The sequence below is a fragment of the Drosophila bipectinata genome, chromosome XL (assembly GCF_030179905.1).
Source record: "Drosophila bipectinata strain 14024-0381.07 chromosome XL, DbipHiC1v2, whole genome shotgun sequence".
Classification (NCBI taxonomy): domain Eukaryota; kingdom Metazoa; phylum Arthropoda; class Insecta; order Diptera; family Drosophilidae; genus Drosophila; species Drosophila bipectinata.
Window position 1 is genome coordinate 5630119 of NC_091734.1, and position 16649 is coordinate 5646767.

The 16649-nt window shown below is 42.6% G+C and overlaps 1 protein-coding gene across 1 annotated transcript; it reads right to left on the bottom strand.

Moving 5' to 3' along the window:
* Positions 1-10576: 10576 nt before the first annotated feature.
* On the bottom strand, positions 10577-16143 carry Mur2B (Mucin related 2B). The gene is made up of 6 exons (XM_070277283.1): positions 15871-16143; positions 15697-15810; positions 13031-15629; positions 11595-12936; positions 10792-11210; positions 10577-10716 (listed from the first exon to the last, which is right to left on the bottom strand). The coding sequence occupies exons 1-6, from the start codon at positions 16141-16143 to the stop codon at positions 10577-10579; spliced, it is 4887 nt and encodes a 1628-aa protein (XP_070133384.1).
* Between the last annotated feature and the right edge of the window lie 506 nt (positions 16144-16649).

The window sequence follows — 16649 nt, forward strand, 5'->3', positions numbered from 1 at the left end:
ATTTCCATTTATGGGCAACAAAAATGTTCGATTAAGCGGCCTCAGCAAAATCAACAAATGGAAAGGGCCACGCCATGCCAGGCCAGGACAGGGCCTGGTGTTCTCTCTGGTGTTTTTCCAGAATGCTCCGAAAATCGAATCACAACACCCCAGAGATAGATCCAGAAAAACAAAAAAAAAAACCCAGAATAAAATCAAGGGGTCTGGTCCACCCACCCACACTCCCCGATAATTATATTACAGTCCCACGCAAGCCTTCAAATGGAAAATATGGTATTCCTTAGGTTGGGGATTAAGTTGAAAACAATTTGTAGGCAAAGGGAAAAGGATGCTTCATTTATTGATTTGTATTTTTAAATGAAAATAAATGCCCTTAATGGGAAGGATATGTTTCTTAAGGAGGAGAAGGTTCTAGCAGTCTATACTTTTAAGGATCTATCATTAGTTTCTTGAGAAATTGTTCTAAAACTTTTAGATTCCTAATATTATATTGTTTTCCAGGGTTTTCCTGTTTTTCTAGTCTTCAGGGTTCCAGAAGCTTCTTCTCTAAGAAATCTATCCTAAATTTCTCGATATATTGTTCTGAAACTTTCAGAAACCTAATATTATATATATTCCTTTATTTCTATAATATTTTAACCCTTTTTTCTTAAAACTTTTAAGTTTTCTCCTCCATACCATCACACACCATGTCTGTTTGTTAATTTTCCAGATTAGTCAGGCTCTGGCTGAACCAAAAAATATATAATTCCCAGTCTGAGTGAAGGGAAAAAGGTTATGGGGCATTATAAAATGAAGAGGCTAAGAGGAAAAACTAAACCGCAGCCTTTTTATGGCCAAGGAGGCCGCTGTCGCTGTTGCTGCCGTTGGTGCTGGCTCTCTGCTTTTGTAGGTTTGCTGACGAAATGTGCCGATAACTTTTTTTATTTCGAAGCTCTAAAAATGAGACATTTGATATTACTTTTACGGCAGCAGCAACTGCCGCCTTCTTCGGAAATCCCATCTACTTTCAGTGGGTTAAAAACAATTCGGCGGAGGCTACTACCCACTACCCCACCAAAATTTTTGGGGTGTGAGGGTGGGGCAACGTTTAACGGACATATATATATGTATGTATAGCCACCCAAGGGTGTATACCCCAACTCTCCAACTCACATACACACACTTAACGGCACTCAACGCATACAAAATTTCAAAATCATCAAAAAGTAGAAAAATACGCGTTTCATGCACATTCGCGGCATTTATGAGCCCATCAACGTCGCTCATGGATGAAAGTAACGCGTTTTATGCGTCGTTTGGGTGCCTGCCAAATGTATCTTTTTATGTGGTTTTCTCTCCGTTCAGTGCCGACCACATGAGATACCCTCAGCCTCAATGGTACAGCCAGCCCATGTACAGCCAGGCTGTCAGTAAACCGAGTACCGAGTATCCTTCGGCCAGCACACGGCACACATTTTGCCGTAAAATCCATCCAGAAGGTGAGGTCGTACCACAAAACCATCAAGTTCAAAGTTTTTCGGCAACATTTACGAGTCCTGGCCTGTGGCTGAGCCCAGTACCCTGTGCCAGCCAGTAAAAAGTGAAGGGCCACATCCACCACATCCTGGTCCAGAGTGGTCTCCGATTGGCCAACCCAAAAAAATAACAAGTCAGGCACCTAGCTAGCTAGCTGACTTGGTGACCGCCTTCTCTAGTTTTGGGGCTTAGTTTAGAGGGAAGTGTGGCCTAGTTTTGGATCTAGTTAGGAGGGGTTTTTTTATAAAATATTTAACATTAATTATAGTAAATAAAAGCTTTAGATTTTAGCTTAGTTTCTCGATTAATTCAATAAATTATTAGTTGGATCTTTTGATTTTAACAGAGACATGTTTATTTTGTAAGGAAATGGTGGTTATTTCTTCATTTTGGAATTAGAATAGTGGTCTTGAAGAATGTCTTACATTTCAAAAAGCTTTCTTTTTCTTAAAAAAATTAAAAAACTTTGCATAATTCTTAGCTTAAAATATATATCAAAAAGTTTTTAAATAAAATAAAAGTACTCACTGTTTCAAATATTTCAAAGAATTTTGTAGAAGATCCAAAATGTGAAAGAATTATTTGATCTAAAAACATAGAAGTATAAAAAGGATGAAGAATATTTTTATAAAATTACTAAAATAGTATAAATAGTAATAGTTTAAGATATATATTTAAATAGTATCAGTAATAGTATCTTTCATATTAAAATCCCACTCGAAAGTGGCCCCAAATTTATGTTTAAAACAATCTAGAAAGGGCTAACCAAGTCTTCCAAAAAGAATCAAAACTATGTTTCTTACACAGAGTTCTTTATAGAAAATAATAGAACCACTCTTAGGACTTTCATTAGATGATTTTAAAATTTAAAAAAACATTTAGTTAGTTAGGAAACTTAAAAAAAGCCTATAAAATAGGAAAACCTCCGTCTATACTATTCTATATCTTAATAACAAAATATATCCTTTCCAAGCCACGAAAAAAATATCCAAAATCTAACTCCAAGGCTAGACCCAATTTTTTTTTGTGTGAAATAAATAAACCCCTCCTTAGCCACCCCCTGAACTTCCCCTTCCCCCTATCGCGGAACTAACAAACAGTTTTTATGCGCTATTAAAAATATTCTTTTTATAAGCCCTATAAAAAAAAAAGAAAAAACATCTCTCTGAAACGACAGGACGAAATGCAGGCCCAAGGAGGAAATCGGCCGTCAATTTATTCGCAAAGCGCTTTCCATTCACAAGCCCCAACCCCAACCCCAAAACCACCCACTGTCTGCACCCAGTATCCTGGCAGGACTCTCCAGAGAGTGAAAGAGACATTTTATGCGCACCTAAGTCATTTCGAACAATTTCGATTAAAAAACTCATCTAAACAATTTATGGGCGCGGCGTAAAAATCAAATCAAAGCCCAAAAGAGTCCTCCTCCTCCAAAAACCAAAAAAGTGCAACATTCAGCAAAAGGTCCTGCCAAAAATTGGAAGGGGGGGGGGGAATCATTTTCAGTTTACAACTATGTGCAGGAAGAAGCATAAATTTTGGGGAAAATTAAATGGCTCTATGTTGCCTGTTGATTAGCCATTAAACGTTTTGTGTTTTTCAGATACTACAAGTACCATACTATATATTTAAGATTATATAGTATATATACTAGTATATAGTATTTAATGGCTGAATAAAGGCCTTTCTGCTTGCCTTGGCGAAGAGACATTACAAAGTTTCTAAACTTTACGATTAAATATATAAACGTGAAAGAGAAAAGTTAAAACCGTGCGGGATATTAAAAAGTGCACGGAATAATGTTTCTTTTATGACTAAAGTGGCATCGGACCAGAAAGGGGGGGGCACAGTTCTACTTCAAATGTCAGCCGCCGCGCATGAGCCTTGATGGGTATCCCCCCTTCATTGCTCCAGGCCTGGTTCAGGCTCATTTCATTTTTAATTTCCGTAATTCCGTCAGCAGAAAAATTTTTGCAATATAAAAAGTAAATATCGAAATTTATAGACCTGCAGATGTGCTTTTTTTTTTTCTTTTTGGCCCAGGCAGTGGGCGGTGGGTTAGTGTAGAGTGTAGAGTGTAAGGGGGTGTAGGGTGGGGTGTAGAGAAGTGATGGCCCCCAAGACGAAGACTGAGGCGACATTAAAATGTTAAATAAAAACAGTAACAAAATACACACAAAAACAAGCCGAGACCCCCCCCTTTTCATTGGAAGAGACAGCAACCCTGTTTCGGGGGTTTTTCGGCAACTTACACGAGGAATTTAATGACAACACTAAAAAGTTTAAGCGTTATTATTTCTAGGGTATAGCATGGACCAAAATCCCCCACCCCCCCAACCCCAACACCACCGAAAAATCAGCTCCAAAGGATAAGAGCTTAGAGGGATGAAGGATGGATGGATGGATGGATGGCTTGGATGGATGAATGAATGGTAAGAAAAAAAAAATATATACGACGGCTGTAAAATGGCAAATTCATGACCTGCAACTGCCGCTGCCCCCCACCCTGCCCCCTGCCCCCTGCCACCCCGCTACCCCCCTCAAGTGTGTGCATTCTAACGGCAACTAAAAACGAGCGCGATTGTAACGATTCGGTTATTACCGTTATATTGCCGAAACAGAGCGCGTACCACCCTCCCCCCAGGAGGACCTTCACAAGAAACAAAGTCGAAACGCACATAACTCAATCTTCGACGGTAGTCCTGGTAGTCCTGCCACTCCTGCCACCACCCCCTCTCTTACCATATCCTGGCCCAAAAAGGCAACAACTTCCCTTCCGTGCTCTTTCCCCCTTTTTATTGCTAATGGTAGCACAGTATTTTTTTTGTTGGGGTCGGGGGTTACTGCCGCTGCTGTTGCAGTTTATGCGCCGCTGTTAAACTTACGGTAGTTTACCGCCACAATGCCCTCCCCCACCCCATGGCCCGCCCTTCTACTTTCTTTAATTTTTATACTTTTTTTTTTTTTTCTTGAAGAACAAGCACATTCTCTTGGCTTAAAAACGAAACAATTTTTACAACTTTGTTGTTTGCCTGCGGCAGCCTTTTGGCCGCTTCTAGTTACTGGTTACCGCCTTGGTACCGCTTGGAACTATGGGGAAGGGCCTCATTTAGCCTAGGCACTGGTAAAAAATACTATATTTTAATTTTTTTTTAAATTTATAAAGGTTAAGCCTATTATATTTAAGTTTATAAAGCTTTCGGGGAGAATTATGGACATGGTTCTTTGATTTCTTTTCATATTTAAAGTTTAAACTTTAATTTTTGAATATCTGGTTGAAGAACTTAGTTCTTTTTACTTAATATTTATTATAAAAATTTAAAATATGTTTAAAATTTTATAAAAACTGCTTATTTTAACTATTATAACTCTCTTCTTAATAGTCCCTCCTAAACAAAAAGAATCTTTTTCCAAAACTAAGCTTAGTTCTAACTTTCAATACTTATAGGTCCTGAAAAGCTCCTTCCTGAAAAGATCCTGAAAATTTTAGTCCTTCGAACCCTTTTCTTTCAGTGCCTTTTCTACTGCAATTTTAGTAGTAATTTTTCAAAAATCTTTGTCTTTAATGGACCATCAAGCACTCTTCGGCCGCTGTCCTGTCCTGCATGTCCTGCCAGCGAAACTTGTATACTTGCAACATCCTAGTACACTATCCCAGCATCCCTGCATCTCCTTCTAGTCTCCAAGAAACTTGGCAGCTCGGCAACTTGGCTTTTGCAACCTTTCGGCTAAAATGCTGCCGGCGAGAGCAAAAAAGTATGAGTTTCCTGGTGTTTCGTCGTCAATATTGCGATTCGGTTGTAAAAAATGCGTTTTAATGCTTCAATAAAATAAAAAGTTTGCATTAAAAGCCAGAGCACCGAGTGAGGATGCTTTTTGTGAGCGGGTTGTCTCCGTATAAATTTTTTCTTTTTTTTATTTTGGCCATTCCATCGTCCGGACAAAACAATTAGCGTAAAAAAAAAAATAGAGATACGACCAAACGATGTACATGGCTTACAAATAATTTGCTTGCAAAGTCCCGGCTAGTCCTTAAGATACTTTACTGTCGGATGTGAACTTTTAGAGCATACTTTTAGGCACTCAAATGGCATTAAAATGAAGTTCGAGGATGCACCGAGTTTAGAGGAGGAACCGGTGCAGTCTTTTGGGTTAAAAATGTATGCATTTTCGAGGCACAAAATTAATGTTTAATCAACAAAGTGGCAATATCCCACACTCTGGCTGGCCGGGCAGGACATTTGCAGAGGCCTCCGTCGTCGTCAGGCATGTGGAAAACTAGCGAAATTGCATCAAAGAAACGAAAATATTTGCAATGCGTTGGGCAAAAAAAAAAAATTAAATAAAATGATATGTATATATATATAAAAAAAAGAAGCGTAAAATTAAGGGAGCGTAGGAGGGCGTAGGAGACATATAAAATTGGAAACGGATAATGCAAACAGCAAATTAAAAACCGAGAGGATACTGCATATCCTGGTGGTACCCCATCCGGCGGGTTAATGTTTGGGCATTCCGCTAATTGAAAGCCACTGCGCGCCAGAGAGTGCCGCCTTTGCGCTTTGCAGCCCCAAAGACAAATATTGGATGGACCGCAGCTTTATGCATATTTAAAATCAATTAAGTCAATAAATAATAAGGACAACCTTAATGGCAATTGCATATGAAATCCGTTCGTAACCAGGGGTCAAGATACGAGCTTAACCCGCCCCAGTCAGGTGGCCGATTTGGGGCCGGTGGCTCCAAGTTGGGTAGGTGGGTGGTGTTGCATCAGAATACGCTTCAAGGGTCTTGCCCCAAACGGGAATGAAACCAAAAACGTTGCATAAACATTGTTGCCACAAATAAGAGTGTTGCACAAAAAATATACCTTTCGACTTTATTTACTGGGTAGTTGGTATAAATGTAAACAGTTTCTTGGAGGGGGTTTTTAATAATTTTTAGGGTAATTTTTATAAGAAACGGGCAAGCGGACATGCGGACAGACGAAAAGGTTGATGAAAAAGTCAAAAGACAGGCAGAAAAATTGATAAATCAAGTTATATTTGATAAGGAATACTTTTATCTTTAACTTTCTTATCTAAATTCCTATCTGAAAGCCTATAACTAGCAAGAAATTTTAACGGACACGCGGACAGACGGACAACCTGTCCAGAGGAAAGACGAAAAAACTGACTATTCTAGTTATATTTTTTTAAAAGCACTAGTATCTATAACAAATATAACTAATTTCCTACAAAAAGGAGGACAAATCTATATTATTCTTAACGCGGACACGCGGACACACGGACAAGATGATAGAAAAATATTTAGTTTTGGTTTTGGATAAGAAATACTTTGAACTACAACCTCTTCGCTGAATTTCCCACAAACCAACAAAAAACTATCTAAAACCTCTAACGGACACACGGACACCACGTTACATAATTCCCCAATAACCGAAATACCCACCAAACTCAACCCAAAATACCGTGGATAACTAATACAAAGCAATCGCCGAAGCACGCCAACCAAAAATGCACTCGGCCACAAAATCTGAGGACAAAGCAGACCACAGGACCCTCGTCCTTTTGGGTTAAGTGGAGCAGCCAACCTGCCAGTCGGGCAGCCAGCCAGCCAACCAACCAACCAGCCAGCCAAGCGAAATCAAACGAAACAATCGAGCTAAACGGCTACAGCTACAGGTTCGCAATCCGAAAACCAAAAAAGAAACAAAATGTTTTTTTTTTTTGGAAAAAAAAACCAACAAGGAGTAAGGAACAAAAAAAAAGGAGTAACAATTTGCAACAAAGATGATGCAAGACAAGCAACAAACACGGAACGTAACCCATTCCTTGATATCCTTTTTTTGGGGGGAGTGGGGAAGGATTTCATTCATGACGATGAACTCGTAGCCAGTCAGTAGCGTCAGTCAGTAGCATGTCCTTGTACCCCAAACATACATACATATATACTCCTCACACTCTATATGACTCCAGACTGCCAAAAACTCCCGTGTCCTGTGCGTCCTTTTGTATGTATGTATGTGTGTGTGCATCTTTTTGCTTTCGTTTTAGAAAACTCACACGACACTCAACACACTCCTCACCGAAAAAGAAACTGCAACGAATCAAGGACGAATTTTTTGGCAATTTTTTTCTGGAGCCTCCTCATGGAGCCTCTCACATCTGTGTATATGTGTGTGTGTGTGTGTGTTGTGTCCTTTTGGCTTTGTTTCGAGACCCGAACCAGAACTGGGGAAAAAAAAAAAAACAACATACTCGTCCTGGACTCCAGGACTCCAGGAGTGGTGTGTTGCTCCTTTTGTGGCATACGACGCGACGATACGAATTGCAGGCAGGATGCGATTCTTTCTTTGCCATTTTTTGCATGTCGACGACCCAGTCGCCAGTCGTGTTTTGCCGGCAATGGTTTTTTCTTCTTGTTTTTTGGAAGTCGACCCAAATAACAAAATATATATTTCGAAATAAAAATTGTGGCAGGTGAAGGTTCGACAATACTCATTAAGGAGTCACTAAAAAGCAATGGGTATGGAATGGATATTAAGTTCATACCCATAGTCCCACACTATCAATCTATCATGAAGTAGTCCTCATGCATATGTGATAAGGATCCAGTATCCTGTATTCTTGGCTAAGCCGCAACAAAGAGCCAAAAAAAGAAAAAAAAAAAAAGAGAAACCAAATCACAAATCCCGGTTTGTAAGCCAATTTGCACTTAGGCTTATCTAATGTCGTATCATTTGTATAATGCTCTGTTTTTCTGGCCTGATACTTGATGTTCTGATGCCCTGATGCCCCTGTATACCCCGACAGTCAATATCTTGTCCCGCCTTATCCTGCGGGGTTCATTTCTAAGCTCATTTATGTTTATCACAAATGCGTGCCAAAGTGTGTCGTTATTCTTTCCAAAAACCCAAACCCAAACCCAGCCCTCGATATCCTTCTCACTGTTGCTTCCACGGGCGTGTGAACAAAAACATTTCAAATATTCAAAAGAGTAGTAGTCTCGAGCTCTCACACACATGTGAGTCTGTGTGTACTTTTATATCCTTGAAGGAGGAGGTGAAAACCCCTCGATGTGGGGTTTTTGTACTCAACTAGTCGGGACATGTACTGGCCATAGAAATTCATCTAACGGCTGTAACAGGTAATTGAACTTGGTTATATGGCCCATGGAATGGCATTGCGCGCTTTTTCCACCAAAATGGAAATGTGAAAATGTGTCCTGGTTGGGGTTGGGTACTGGGCGTACTACACAAGATATGCTGAAATGTGGAAATGTGTAAGAAATGTTGAAATGGAAATGGAATTGAATGACGCTCGCGTATCGTGTGCCAAATGTGACGTTCCTTGGTGGTGTCCTTACGAGTCGTCCTTTGCCATCCTTGCTCTGTCGACTGCCGCGTGCCAACTATATAATGCGGGCATAAAAAGGATTTGCACACCAGAGCATAGCATCAAGCTTGTAGCATGTGTAAGTAAGCTTTCAGGAAGAGCAAGGGTGTGAGGATGAGGATGGTTGGAATATATCCTTACAAAGCACATCCTTGGAAATTGCAAATTGTGTGAGCCATAGTTAGATGCGTAGCAGATTTTTTTTGGCCAACTGTTGAACTGTTGAATTATTCATGGCCGACTGGAGATTTGTGCCGAAACATCCGAGGGGGGCTAAGCGCATTTGATGCCGATTTGTGGCACGCATAACTGTAAATCGCCCCCAAAGCCAATACTTAGAGGCTAGAGGAGTGCACTCAAAAAAAAAACCATCAACAAACATCAGAATAAATCAGAAACAATAACAGCAGCAAAAAAAAACCAAAAAAAATAAAAGAATATAAAACGAATTGCAACATTGCCGACATTTTCTGTCATCACTGGGCGCCTGGTGGCAAGTGGCATGCAGCATGTAGCATATAGCATGTGGCATATGGCTTGGTTTGGGGCATGTGAGTGTTTGCCTCGAGTTTGGTGACTGGTTTTAGGGGTCTTTCTTTCTTTTGTTGCATCCATAACCCAACACCCGTACACCCGCCCACCCAGCACATCCAGCACATGCAGCACAGCACAACAGGTGGCACCTACTTCTGGGCAGACAGACAGACACACACACACCCACCCACTCAAAGCAATGATGCAACCAGCCACATGACGACCCACTGCCCATGCTTGCCACCTCCAACTTGCCACCACACACACAGAGCCTGACTGAAGCCTGAAGGACGTTCGGCATTGGGCGGAAAAGTGCAGTTTTTCTTCATTTTTTATCCAAGCATGCTTTTTGTCCAAGCATGCTTTTTGTCCAAGCATGCTTTTTTCGATTTTTGTGGCTTTTGCTTTTCAGTTTTTTGGACAATATTCTTTTGCAACCGAAGGCATTCTCAGATAGTCCTCTAAACGTTATATTTAAGGCCTTTTTTAAGCATGCTTTTTTGAAGTATGCTTTTTGTTCAAGTATGCTTTTTTTAGGGATGCTTTTTCTAATTTTATTTACTCTGTGTGTTGGCTTATAATACGTATTTTCTTTTGAAACCCAGTGCAATCTCAGTTATTCCTAAAAAACGTACATTTAAGACCTTTTACTAAGCATGCTTTTTTGAAATATGCTTTTTGCCCAAGCATGCTTTTTCCGCTGTTTTTCTGTCAATATGTTTTCTGCCTTTTTTTCCTGTTAGTTTTCTAGCCAATAAGTTGCTTTTTCTTTTTAAAACAGAGTGCATTTCTAGATAGCCTCAGAAAACGAACTCTTCACTTTTTTCAAAGCATGCTTTTTCAAGAAAATTTTGTTGGTAAGCATACTTTTTCCAATTTTTAGTATGTCTGTATGTTTTCTGTACTTTTTTTTAGCCAATTGGTTGATTTTTCTGCTTATAATCCTTAAAATCTTTAATTAAAGACCCCTTTCAAAGCATGCTTTCTTTAAGCATCCTTTTTCTTAAAAAATAACACCCAAAACAAGTTTTTTAAAAATATCTATTTATTTTTTAATGTCTATTGGCTTTATATTTAAGAGTTAATCATATTTTTAAGAGTTAATCATTTACAAAAGTAGATGGTTCTTAGCCTGCATTCTGGAAACTGGCCACGTCACTCATCTCCAGTGGCTTCCACTGGATGGCGACATGTTTATGGACATCATCCTCCTCCTTGTCGCATCCGCTTCCAAAACAGCTGGGCTTCTTATGATTATCAGCTGGGTCTACAAAGTAATTTACAAAAAATATTCATTTAAAATTTAACAATAATTTTTTAAAGAATGCAAAGTATTAATTACCATATTTGTGGTCATGATCCTCGTCACAGGACTTGGGGCAGAACACAATCTTTAGGTCGATGGGCTCGTACACCTTCACAATGAGTTGGGGCACCTTTTCGGTGGAGAGTTCATCGTCCGGTGTGGCAACTATTGTGGAATGTTCAGAGAATGGTCTCGTTTCAGTTTGATTTTGGTTCACTGGGTGGCCGGCAGTGGCGATGGGAGTTAGGTGAACGGTTTGGTTTTTGGCCAACAGCAGCCAGGGCTTACTGTTTACAGTCAGCACCTCTTGGCGCGGCCTATGTGATGGATTCTGTTTAGATGGACTTGTGGCTGTGGCACTTTCTTTGAGGGTTTTTAGAATTCTAGATGATTCTGTTGTGACTGTGGGTTGTCTTCTTGGAAGTGTTTTAGTTTCTACATTTTCGTTGGAGATTCTTAAAGATTTTGTAGCAAATCTTCTAGAGATTGTAGCTGTTGTTGGTGTAGTTGTTGGAATGTTTCTTAATGGAAGAGTTGTGGATCTTAAAGTGGGTTCTTGTCTTTCAGTTTGGTTTTCTACATTATTGGTAGAAGTTCTTAAAGATTTTATAGAAAATCTTTTAAAGATTGTAGCATTTGTTGGTGTAGTTGTTGGAATGTTTCTTAATGGAAGTGATGTAGTTTTTATAGTGGCTTCTGGTGTCTCAGTTTTGAATTCTACATCTTTGGTAGAAGTTCTTAAAGATTTTATAGAAAATCTTCTAAAGATTGGTGTTGTTGAAGGTGTAGGTGAAGTTGTTTGTGTAACTGTTGGTATCGCTGTTGGTTTCAAAACTAACGAAGAACTTGTAAGCCTCAAAGGTTGACGAAGGGGTTCTGCTACTCCTTGAAACAGGACATTATCACTCAAAGCTTTGACTTCCGAAGACACAACTTCATTTTGTTGTAAATTGAAAGACAATTCAGGGATTATGTGTCTCTTGGCAGGAGCTACTGTTGGTTTAACTATCAGCTTGGATTCAAGATTCTTAGCTTCTGGTTCTGTCTTGGAGGATATGGGTTCATCTTCCATATAATCCTCATCTTCATAGGATTCTGAGGAAGTTGAGTTCTTAGCTACTACAGCTGGTCTTAGTGTGGTGGTGCTTGAGATCTGAGGTTCTACTGTGGTGGTGGTGGATGTTGTAGAGGTCGTGGAGCTTGTAGAGGTCGTGGAGCTTGTGGAAGTTGTGGAGGTTGTGGAGGTCTTGGAGCTTGTGGAGGTTGTGGGGGTTGCCGAAGTTGTTGTGGTGGTTGCCTCTTCTGTTTGATACAATCTCTGCTTGAGCAAGTTTAGTAAAAGACTCTTGCGTTCTTCTAGACTCTTCGCTCCACTTGGTATTTCATTCTCCGCATCCGCGGGCTCATCATTGGCGTAATCCGAGCTTCCGGACTCGTCTTCATACTCGGGCTGGGCAGTACTGGAAGTGGTTGGCTTTGGCGTAGTTGTAGTCTCTTCTGGCTTCTTCTCAGTGGTTGTGGTGGGCTGAAGAGGCAGCACCGCAGCCACCGTGGTGCTAGCCGCCTTGGCGGAAGCCACTTCAGTTTCCTCATCGCCGTACTGCTCCGCCGTATCCTCGTCGTAGTACTCAGAGTCCTCTGGAATGCCATTTTCCCGGCTGCTAGTCGTATTCAGGACCCTCGGCTGCAGGCCAATGGATCGTTTCTGGGTGGAGGCCAGCTGCTTGATGGACAGCCTCAGGGAGTGGGCGATGAAAGGCTTCGATGTGGCCAGATTGTGGCGCGCCATCTGGGCCAAGGTCAGCCGGGGAGTGGTCGGCGGGGTGGGCGTGGTGGAGATCACATGGAACAGCCGCCGCAAAAGCTGAGCCGCCGCCAGTGTGGACAGGGTGGTGGTGGGCAGCTTTGTGGTGTTCTGTCCCGAGGATCCACTCTCCGCCGATCCATCTTCCCGGGGGCCATCGTCCATGTAGTCTGGACTCTGCCCCACTCCGCCGGAGATGAGGTTCTCCCCCAAAACACTCTTGCCGGCGGGTATCTTAGTGTGGATGTGTGTTTCTTGGTTTTGTCTGAGTGGTTGTTGCTGTGGTGGTTGTGGCTGAAGTGACTCGGTCTGTTGGATTCTAAGTGACTTCAGAACTACTTCTGATGGACGTGTGCATTTGCTTTGTGTGTTTGTGTCTGTAAGGCAAGTGTTCTTCAGTAAATGCTCTTCACTTTCCAGCAAAGTCATGGAATGTAAGTCATACTCCCTGGGGAGGTCTTTATATCTTACCTGAAGTGTTGTCCGAATCGGGACAGTGTGGTTTGGTGGTCAACTCGGTGGTGGTGGTGGTGGAGCTACTGGAACTTGGAAGAATTGTTGTTTTCTTCGTTGTCGTTGTCCTGGCAGTGGTTGTCGTCGGTTTCAGTGTCGTTGTTGTCACAGTCGAGGGCTTTGGTGTCGTTATTGTCACTGTTGTTGGTTTAGGAGTGGTTGTTGTCGGTCTCTGGGTGGTTGTTGTCTTGGGAGTCGTTTCTGTTGTCTTCTTAGAAGTTGTAGAAGAAATGGTTGTCAGTTTGGTAGTCGTTGTTGGCTTCGGAGTGGAAGTCGTGGGCTTTGGTGTTGAGGTTGTGGGTCTCTGAGTAGTTGTCGTTGTCTTCTGGGTAGTACTCGTCACTGTTGTTGGTTTCTTAGTCGTAGTTGTTGGCTTTGGAGTGGTTGTGGTCGTAATGGTGGTTGTCTTCTGAGTCGTAGAGGTCTCGGTTGTAGGTTTTGGAGTTGTTGTTGTCTTCTCGGTAGTTGTAGGCTTAGGAGTAGTCTTTTCAGTAGTTGTAGGCTTAGGAGTCGTCTTCTCTGTGGTTGTGGGCTTAGGAGTTGTCTTCTCAGTGGTTGTAGGCTTAGGAGTTGTCTTCTCAGTCGTTGTAGGCTTAGGAGTAGTCTTCTCTGTGGTTGTGGGCTTAGGAGTTGTCTTCTCTGTCGTTGTAGGCTTAGGAGTAGTCTTCTCAGTGGTAGTAGGCTTGGGAGTTGTCTTCTCGGTAGTTGTAGGCTTGGGAGTTGTCTTCTCAGTGGTTGTAGACTTGGGAGTTGTCTTCTCAGTCGTTGTAGGCTTAGAAGTAGTCTTCTCTGTGGTTGTGGGCTTAGGAGTAGTCTTCTCTGTAGTTGTGGGCTTTGGAGTAGTCTTCTCTGTGGTTGTGGGCTTAGGAGTCGTTGTTTTTAGAGTCGTCGTTGTTGGTTTCTGTGTGGTTGTCGTCACTGTTGTGCTTGTCTTGGTCGTTGTTTTTGGTTCAGCGGTGGTTGTCTTCTTGGTGGTTGTCGTTATTGGGTTAAGCGTGGTCTTAGGCTTCTCTGTCGTACTAATAGTTGTCGTTTCCCTCTTGGTTGGTGTCGGTTTCTGTGTGGTTGTCGGCTTCTCAGTGGTGGTTGTCGGCTTCGGAGTAGTCGTAGTTGGTTTCTGGGTAGTTGTCGTTGGTTTCTCAGTAGTAGTTGTCGGTTTAGGAGTCGTAGTCGTTGGTTTATGAGTTGTGGTTGTTGGCTTTTCGGTAGTCGTGGTCACTGTAGTGGTTTCCCTCTTTGTTGGAGTGGGTTTCTGTGTGGTAGTAGCCTTCGTAGTCGTTGTAGTTCTCACTGTCGTGGTCGTTGTAGTCTTTTCAGTAGTTGTTGTGGGTTTCTTAGTTGTAGTCGTGGGCTTTTCAGTCGTGGTGGTTGTCGTCTTCTTAGTCGTAGTTGTTGTTGGCTTCGGAGTCGTCGTTGTAGGCTTTGGAGTCGTGGTTGTCGTTGTCTTCTCGGTTGTAGTTGTGGTGGTAGTTGGCTTCTTGGTGGTCGTACTAGTTGTTTCTGGCTTCTTGGTCGTACTCTGTGTTGGATGTGTGGGGCAAGTAACCACTGGAGCCGTTGTCGTCGTCGGAAGAATCACAATATTCTCGGATAAGCTCAAGCCCTTCAGCGACTTTCGGGCTTCCCTTTTGGGAGCCTCTGTGACCTTCTCTTCCTCAATCTTGGCCTTGGTGTACTTCACGTACTCGTACTTTTTCGTTGTCGTCGTGGGAAGAATCACAATGTCCACGTTCTCTGGGATAGTCTCCTCCTCCAGCTTCAGACTCTTCAGAGCGGGCTCTTCCTTGCTGCTGGTATGATGGGACTTTTCGTAGGAAGGATAATAGTAAGGATACGAGTATGTGGGATGGTTGGGCTCTGCCGTCGTAGTAGTGGTGGGGCTGGTGGTGGTGGGCGTGGTGGGCAGGATGACTATGTTGACGGAAGGCTTCGCAAAGCTCTTGGCACGATCCGATTTTAGGACAGCGGTCTCCTGCTCCTTGCCCGCACCCGCACCCGTGTCGTAGTCATCCTCGTAGAGCGGCAGAGCAGCCGGATAGGGCGGGTAGTAAGGCAGTGGCGCAAAAGGACCCGGCACCGGACCCGGGACATAATCAAAGCACTCCACCTCATTCCATGGTCGACACAGCTTCTTGTCCAGGTCGAAGCTGTTGCTGCCCGGGCACTTGAACCTCGTCTGCAGGAAATTTCCGGTTTCCTTTTGCAATCGGCAAGTGTAGTACAAGGCGCAGTCCGTCGGCGAACGGAAGGTGCCCTCCTCGGCGCACTCGGGGAACTTCAACTCACAGTTCTGTGGAATGTAGCTGCCGCTGTCGGAGATCTCTGTCGAGGGGCACTGGTCCCCGGGCAAACACTTCCTCTCCAGTGAGGAGAATACCGTGCCCTCCGGACAGGCAAAGAGCCACGGTTCTGTTTGATTTTTGTGGCAACGATAGTACACTTTGCAGTCATGTGGATGCGGGAAACGTCCCTCTTTCTGGCACGTTGGTCGGTTCAGGGGCAAGTTAAGAGACTGAATCTGTTGCTGGACACATCTTCCACTGCTGGGATTGAATTTCTACAAAAGAATAGCGAATCCTTATACTTAGGGGAGTTCTTAAATGAAATTTTAATAATAAACTCACTTCGTGGTTGGGGCATTTGCTGAAAATCACACAGTTTGGCTGACAAATGTAGTAATACTGCTGCTGGTCGGGATGTGGTTTAATACCCACATAGTTACGAGAGCAGCGATTGTTCTTTAAAGAGTTTTTTTCAAAAATTAAACCTCATTCTTTTTAGTTATCCTTTCAACTTACATAATCGTATCTAACTGGACTTCCGCCACCCGGAAAATCCTTAAAGACTCCATAGACATTGCCATAATAGGCGGCTGGTGCCGGACTATAGACCGGTGGTGGGGCCTGGTATCCGTAGCCGTAGGGCAGTGGGGCATGATGATAGGCCGGATAGGGTGCCGGTTGTCCGTAATATCCGGGATGGTAGCTACCAGAGACCTGACGCACCGAACGACCAGTGACCTGGACGAGCACAGCCACAAGGCCAAGCAGTGTCGACCAGAGGCACTGCATCTTTGTTATTTTTTTTTTTTATTAGCACTTCACTTTTTTTTTTAACTAATTGTGTTTTTTTTTTTTTTTAGATCCTAGAAGAGCATTTGTGTTGAAAGTTAATGTGTCTCCTGTGTTGCAAGCGAAACTGCAACGGCAACTGGTGACTTTGAGCGGTGCGAGCTCGCTTAAAAGGTCTTTGGGGCTGGCTGGGGTACTGTCCGTTTCCGAGAGTGTTGCATAACTCGAATGCCGATCGAAAGCGGCGTGATTTAAGTACGGCAACTGGTGTTATTACCCAAAGAGACCCGTAACCCGCTCCGGAGAATACTCTCCCAGCCACGTGCCAGAGACCGGAAGAGAGTCTTTTGCATGCATGTACCAATAACCAGAGAGTATTCTTGTCGCATGTACTTCCGCACCGGAGATGTCCATAGTTCTTCTTTTTGTTTTTCATCTCCAAGTGGTATGAGTAATCTTAAATTCAACAGATTACGTGATTTGGGCCTCTAGACATAGTACAAGTA